A 7,309-nucleotide genomic window follows, 5' to 3' on the forward strand; every position below is an offset into this window, starting at 1 on the left:
AAGCACGAGGCTCTTTTGGTTTTTTAATCTAAAAAACATGAAGCTTAATTAATAAGAGTTAAAATACAGTACAAAACCTTGTGTATATATATAGTATTTTTAAACCTTACATTTACACTCTTCCCAAACTGAGACTTAATTATATTAACAGTGCATGTGGTGTGAAGGTGTGTAAACTACTGCGGTCAGGGTCATTAATTAAGTTTAATTAGGAGTAGCCACTGATTATAACTTGACAAACTTGTCCTCATTTATTTGTTTGTTTCCTTATGTGTCTTTGTCAATCTTGTCCAACCAGTTAAATTATTTGCTTCTAGTTTGGAGCTTCTGTTCTCTGTTTTTGGTGACATAACTGAATTATTCATTATAAATTCTCTTAAATGAAGATGAAGAGATAGCAACTACCAACTGTGGGTTGGATCAGTAGTTCCTGGGTGCAACTCATCAGATAACAAGCAAGCTCTCCCAATCTTATTTTTCTAACCAAACATGAAAGCATCAAGCTCTGAGCTTGAAGCAGAAACCTTGTCTGCAGATGAATCAGACACCAACAGCCAAGTTGGTTCTAATATGTCCGTCCATCGAACCACTCCGGACCCTTTCAAGGAGAGCACCGCCTCTTCCTGCCTTACAGACACCATTAAGCTTCAACATGATCCCAGGCCTGTCTCTCTCGATTTAAGCCTCGGCCTCAAAACACATGCAGACGGCAGGAAGGAGTCAGTGGAGCGCTCTCATTATCGAACACCTGTGAGAGTAGCAGCAGGAGAGCTGCAGCAGCAGCGCACCTCTGTCTCGAGAGTTTTCTCCTGCAACTACTGTCAACGCAAGTTCTTCAGTTCAAAGGCCCTGGGCGGGCATCAGAACGCGCACAAGAGAGAGAGAACATTTGCAAATCGAGCCATGCGGATGGAAATGTTCTTCCAGAGGTACCCAAGTAACCCAGCAGCATCGTTGCCCCTACATGGGTCAGCATGCCGCTTCCTTGGGATCAAACCTCGCTTCCCTGTGCGCTATGGCGCTGCGTTACCAGAGAGAACTGGTGCCAGGTTCGAACATGACTACTTTAGGCCACCAGTGGTGGTGGAGGATGATGAGGCAGAACTGTTTTGGCCTAGGAGCTTTCGACAAGTACCTGAGGGAGTTACTGGACACCCAGGATTATTTGAATGGTCAGGAAGCTCATCCTTCAACTTTGTAACGGTAGCTTCAGTTGCAGAGGTAGATTCACCCCCACCAGATCTCACACTGAGGCTGTAAGAGGTCCCTTTCTTTTTGCATTCAATTGTTGCAGTACTATATATGTATTCTCTCTCATGTACAGTACTGAGAAAAACATGAGCTATAGTACAAGCTTTCCCTTCATTTCTGAATGATGTTTTATGAGAGCTAGATACTTGATGAGGGGAAGTTTCAGTTTGCGTTTAATTTGTATGGTAGAGATATGCACTCTCCTCAGTGCCTATTAAGTGTCTTATCATGTTGTCCATCTAAATTTCCTCTTGTTTGTTAGATGCCAGTAACTTTCAGATGGTGAAACCAACACCTTAAAGCCATGAAAATGGTGGATGCAATGCAAGCTTGTGGTCTCACATTTTTTGACCTGGATGTTTGGTAACTATATTATCATATGGGGTTGCACCCATGGATGGTACTAGGCAATCCTGTGCAACTCCATCTGTTTATCTGAATTCAATTTTTTATCTGGTTAAGGGTGATAGAAATTCAATCCGTTTAAAATTGGATTGAATTGAATATGGATCCATCCCTAGATTTGATTCGAAACGAATACGAATGAACCAGAATATGTGGATTTACCTTATATCCAATTCGATCCAATCCATTTGCAGCCCTACCCAAAAACCTGTGATCTGAATAGTTTCTATACCAAAATTGGTGGAATCATTTTGGTGCTGCCTGAAGACAAGAATGCCAGTCTTCAGAAAAATAACTTGTTCTGTCATCGGAAACTTCCAATCAAGATAGAATTCTGTCCGGGAGATGTGTTACATTAATTACCTTGCTACTCGATCGGCACGTTTACACAAAAGAAAGTACACTGAATCACCTTTTTCTTACATAAATGGTTACACCATTTCTGTAGTATTAGCAACCTCTTAACAGAATTTCCAAATCCGTAGTTGTTAGGGACCATGTGTTAGCTGGCCTTGTGCAATCATACCTAGGACACTGCAGCTAGTATATAGTGTGATATATACCCATGGCTACATGCCTTAATTGATTAAACATTATTAATCCCAAGTGTTCTAATTTGTTGTCCCATTTCCTTAGCCCAGAACCATTTATTCCACTTTAGTTCATTCCATTTATTAATGATATTCAAATACGAATTTAATCCGAGGCTGATCTGAATATCCAATGAACAAGATTTTATTCTTTACACTAACAGGTCAAATTTAGATCTAAGCATATCCGATTTGATCCAATCCATTTGTAGCCTCAAAAACTATTGATTAATTGCAGAATCAACTGAATAATAACCTATCATAAATAATCGTTTCTCAAATTTAATAGGTAATAACCCACTTGTACTTAAGCAGAAGTGTAGATTATTCCTGAGAATCCTGGCATAACATACCAGAACAACTGATTAGTGAGACTCATTCATTCCTCAAATTTTCAAAAGCGAACACTGGCCCATTTTCCAATTCTTGGACTGTAGATCAGAACCAAATACTTTAAAAAACTGGGCAGATACAGTGTCCTTCACAAAGACTGATTGGAAAATAAAAAATGGAATGGCTCTATACAGATAAATACCTGTAAATTGAGAAGCTCAATTTACTGTACTTCATAAGTTTCATGCTTCTGTATATTAATTGAACTCTTAATTTGTCTCTTTCTTGTTTATTCATTGTCACTCCAATGATCCAATCTAATCCATTACAACTGAGATTTTGGAAAAAGCTGTAAGAAACAATTCTCTGAAGCTTCAATTCATTTTCCAAAAGCAGACTTTTTCAGTGTTCTCAGCCTCAGAAAGAGGGTAACCGTCAGGGTAAAAGAGAAAAAAGGGGGAAAAAGAAAAAGAGTGTGATCTCAGCAAGTTATGCATGGCCTTGTCTGTAACAAAATCACAGTAGCTTTTTCCTTGCTGTATCCATAAGCCACTTCTTAATGTGCCATGAAAGAAGGTTACAGTTACTAGAAGTATATATGTTCTAAGCAAGAATAACCATATGAACAAGTATCAGTTTCCTCCTTATTTACATAAATTATCATTATCAATCTAACATTCAATCCATTTAAGTAAGAAAGAGGCTTCTTGAGAATCAGGTCATTGGATGTCTAGAGGGCAAATAACCTTCTAGTCTGGTCTGAAAGAGAGCTCTGGTTTATAGATTTTTTTTGTCCAAAAAATATGCTAGTTTAATTGGGAAAAAAAATCCATTCCTACTAAGGACCATATTAAATATAGCCCACCTTATCATTCATTGAATGGAAGCTGTATATTCAAACTTCAACACCATCTATTGATTATTTGTAAAGCAAATTGACAACCATTTATCAACTAACAGAATCAGAGGTTTCAGCAGCCACAATATCTCTGACCCATAGAGGCGATCTATCCAGTATCCAGCCTTGTTTGCATCTCTTCTGACATGAACAAAAGAAACACTATTAAACATTTTACAGAGGTTGAAAATGACATCAATTAAATCTAACCAAGACCAAGAAATTGATGAGGAAATTTTATTAAAAGCAGAGGTAGAAGTTAGGGAGTCTCATTTCAAGATGACCTCTTTCCAGTTTTTATTTGTTGCAAAGCTTTGCTGCCTCCAAATTAGCTTTTAGTTCAGCTTTCAAACATCTTTGAGTAAGATGAAGATAAACTCCTATAGCAGCAACAAAATCAGAGTAAGCAACAAAACCATATGAACCTATTGTATCCGAAACCAATCCTCCATCCCAGTTGACTTTGACAACTAGTACTCCTGCCATGGGAGGCACTGTTGCATGGACTCTCCTACATGGATTACATGTCATGTCGGACATGTGTTCGAGTCTCACAATCCACAGATTTTTGAAGGAAATGTACGACACTTTCTTTTTATCTGCTAACTTCTTTGATACAAATTAGAGTCATACTAGCATGTCGGAGCATTATTCATTCTATAGGGTATAGAACCGCCACAGCCTATCATTTCATGCGACCAGATTTGGTCTAATCTCATCTGATCCAATATGAATCCATTACAGATGGACCAGGTCCAATCCAATTTGATGAATACTCTAAACCATTTTGGACCAGTCCAATTCATTGTCTGGACTGTCCCGTCTGTTAAAATTGGTTTTTATCTTCTATTAATGAATTGGATATTGATTCAATCCAATCCAATTCAATATAAATACTTTACGAATGGACCAGGTCTAATCCAATCCAATAAATACTTTGGACCATCAAGTTTGGACTCATCCAATTCAATATATATTAAACCTATTCATGGGCTAGGCCATGCTTTTACTGGTTATCAATGCAATATATTGAAGTCCGAGCCCGAGCCTACCCCGACCATCGGACCTAAATCTTAAGCCTAAGCCCGGCCTTCATAAAAGCCCAAGACCTGAAGTCCGACATTGCAGTTGCAGACATCTGGGTTCACGGCAGGGTTGGTGAACTGGAGAGAGAGAGGGAGAGAGAGAGAGAGACATAATGACTGGTTGTTGGCTTGCCGCTCCACTGTTGATGCCATCGACCTGATGTTGGGAGTGTTTGGAGCAGAGCAGAGCTTGGAGAAATGGGGACGCCGTCACACCGCTAAGAGAAAATCTAAGACGGAGCTCGGAGAGATGTCGTCACCTCGCCAGTCGCCAAATTGCTGCCTGAGTGTAGATTGTAGAAGCACTACCGCCGGCGCGGGATTAGTTAGTTCAAAGTTCAAACAAAACAGGGATGAGTTCGAATGAAGCCCGTCCTGAAATCAGGTCGGGCTTGGATAACAGGGCCCATGGGCCTAATGATATATCCAAGCCTGACCGTAGCTGGGCCGGGCTATCGGGCTCCTCGGCCCATGAACAGGTCTATATCTTATTGATCTGTTCAATTCGTCTAAATTAATTTTGATTTGGATGGGTCCAACCCAAAACCTATCCATTTACACCCCTATTGTGTGGTCACATTTCATTCTTGTATCATACACAATGAACAGTAATTCAAGGGGCTAGCATTTGCCTATATATTAATAGCTAATCTACAAGACGAATTCATTTTTAACAATCGTCACTTAGTAACAAAGGCAACATTTTTTATAGGTATATAATGTCAAGTTCAAAAAATATGTATTATTTTAATGGTATATACCTTTTTTTTTTATATGTGTCCACGAGTCCATGTTTTCTCATCTTGCCAAGTCAGACTTCATGAGTCAGGATTCCGACTCTTGTGTCTGTGTCCATGTAACACTGATGGGAGGGTTCCAGGTGAGATAGAAGGTCCATTAGATTCACCCGTTGTAAAAGTGTTCTGTCTATTTACATAAATGATTCCATTTATACGATTCAGAATCCAATGAAGCGATCTAGGTCTATTCTAACACTCCATAACGATCCAATCAAGAAATTAAAGAAAGTATTTTCAGTAATGATGTCAACCAAATTGAAGAACAGACTCAATATTGATAACAAGTGATCTACAATGAGCCTACTTCACAGAAACCTCTCTCAAGAAGCACCACTTTCCAACAAGAGTACATCTTTGTCCCACTAAACCCTGATTGAACTTGTGAGGAAATAGGTTTTGGGTGTATGCGGCCCAACTAAGGGTGCAGCTTAAGTGGGCCTAACCTTAGATAGAACTGAGATTTGGGAGTTAGAACTGATTAGGCCCTGTCCTGAAAAGTTGGGCCTAATGCTGGATTAGCCTCAGGAGTCAAGAGTCAGGCCCTCAGGCCTCAGCTTATGTTGAGGAGAAAAGGTTCCCTAGTTAATTGGGTCACTCATTCATGGAAGATCCCCAGACAACAGCACCTAAGTGGAAGAATATTATTGTGGCCACTCTAGACCATCGTTAGATGAGAGACCCGACGCACAGCCTCTCTAGACCTTCCCTGGACAACACCACCTCTTTTAGCATACCAAACATTCATTCATGGTTTCTAAAGGGTTGGGTTTCAACTTTCAACTGGCAGACTCGGACTTCTCTAAGTATGGATGGGCTTTGGACTAGGGGCCAACTCTTCTAGGCCCACTCGATCGAACCCACTCAAGTTGCAAGCTCAAACTTCTCACCTCTCAAAAATATATAAATAACAATAAAATACTAATACCTTTACTTTCCCTGGGTTTTGACCAATTACTTTCCCTGAAGTTTACCCAATTTGACCACCAGACTACAGTCTACAGGGGACTTGTTAGCCGGAGAGACGGGATCTTCGTAGGAAGATATATTTTACCAAAATACCATTGTTAATTGAATATTAGTTTTGTCTTTAAAATATACTTGTGTAAGGGAACGCGCTATGCACATATATTAAGTAAACCTTAGATATATGATATTTGATTTAACTTTTATGACATGTACCAAAATCAAAGCAAGTATCCTCTTTATATTTATAAATATCGGTTTTAATTATTTAATATTATCTTAAATTATTGTTTTGTTTTGTTTTTTTTCCTTAACCTGTCTTCAAGATTTCATTTGCACTTTTTTTTTTACCGGAGGGGATACAGAAGTAGGGCTGCAAGTCAGGCCGAGTTAGGTCGGATTGAGGCCAACCCTAACCCTATGCAAATTTGACCTAATTTTGTCACCCCATAAGATCTCTTCCTTATGTAGAAGCAAATCTAGTTATCGATCTAAGTTTTACAATTTCTAGGGATCAAAACCTTTAGGGGACTGAGTTATTTCTAGTTGTAACTACTCCTTGGTGATTTAAATCTTGTCATAGACTATTCCAAAAACCTTCCTATTCCATTCCTTAAAGCAAACCTCAATTTTCAACAGACCTTCAGATCTATCTATAATTGAATCCCAAAAAAGACCAATTCCTCTCAAGTCTCAATAAACCTGCAAAATTAGAGCCCCAACATTTTCATCTCTTAAGGAAGTAATTTTTTGACACTATAAGAAAGAACATTTTGTTTTATCTAGAAAAATAATATTTGGTTTTTCATAATTGAGAACCGACTTTGTTGCACAAATTGTCAAGGGGGGTTCCAATACCCTTCAAATTCTAACTCAAAATTCTCATGGTTCACTTCACAGTCACCACAACCTATGACACAAAAATTTGCGCCTTCAAGAAAATAAGTAAAAGGGACTTTTGAAAAGCTTTAAATGCCATCCTTC

The 7,309-nt window shown here is 38.9% G+C and overlaps 1 protein-coding gene across 1 annotated transcript; it reads left to right on the top strand.

Annotated features, from left to right (window-relative positions):
- The first annotated feature begins 381 nt into the window (after nt 1-381).
- Nucleotides 382-1,495, top strand: LOC148864012 (zinc finger protein 4-like). Its single transcript, XM_088980599.1, has one exon. The coding sequence runs from the start codon at nt 490-492 to the stop codon at nt 1,258-1,260; it is 771 nt and encodes a 256-aa protein (XP_088836725.1). The 5' UTR covers nt 382-489; the 3' UTR covers nt 1,261-1,495.
- Nucleotides 1,496-7,309: the final 5,814 nt, after the last annotated feature.

The sequence above is a fragment of the Nelumbo lutea genome, chromosome 3 (genome assembly GCF_056320005.1).
Source record: "Nelumbo lutea isolate HS-2025 chromosome 3, American lotus-T2T, whole genome shotgun sequence".
Taxonomy (NCBI): Eukaryota; Viridiplantae; Streptophyta; class Magnoliopsida; order Proteales; family Nelumbonaceae; genus Nelumbo; species Nelumbo lutea.

Coding starts and splice junctions, on each gene's coding strand:
- LOC148864012 (XM_088980599.1), top strand. CDS start 490: ATGAAAGCATCAAGCTCTGAGCTTGAAGCAGAAACCTTGTCTGCAGAT.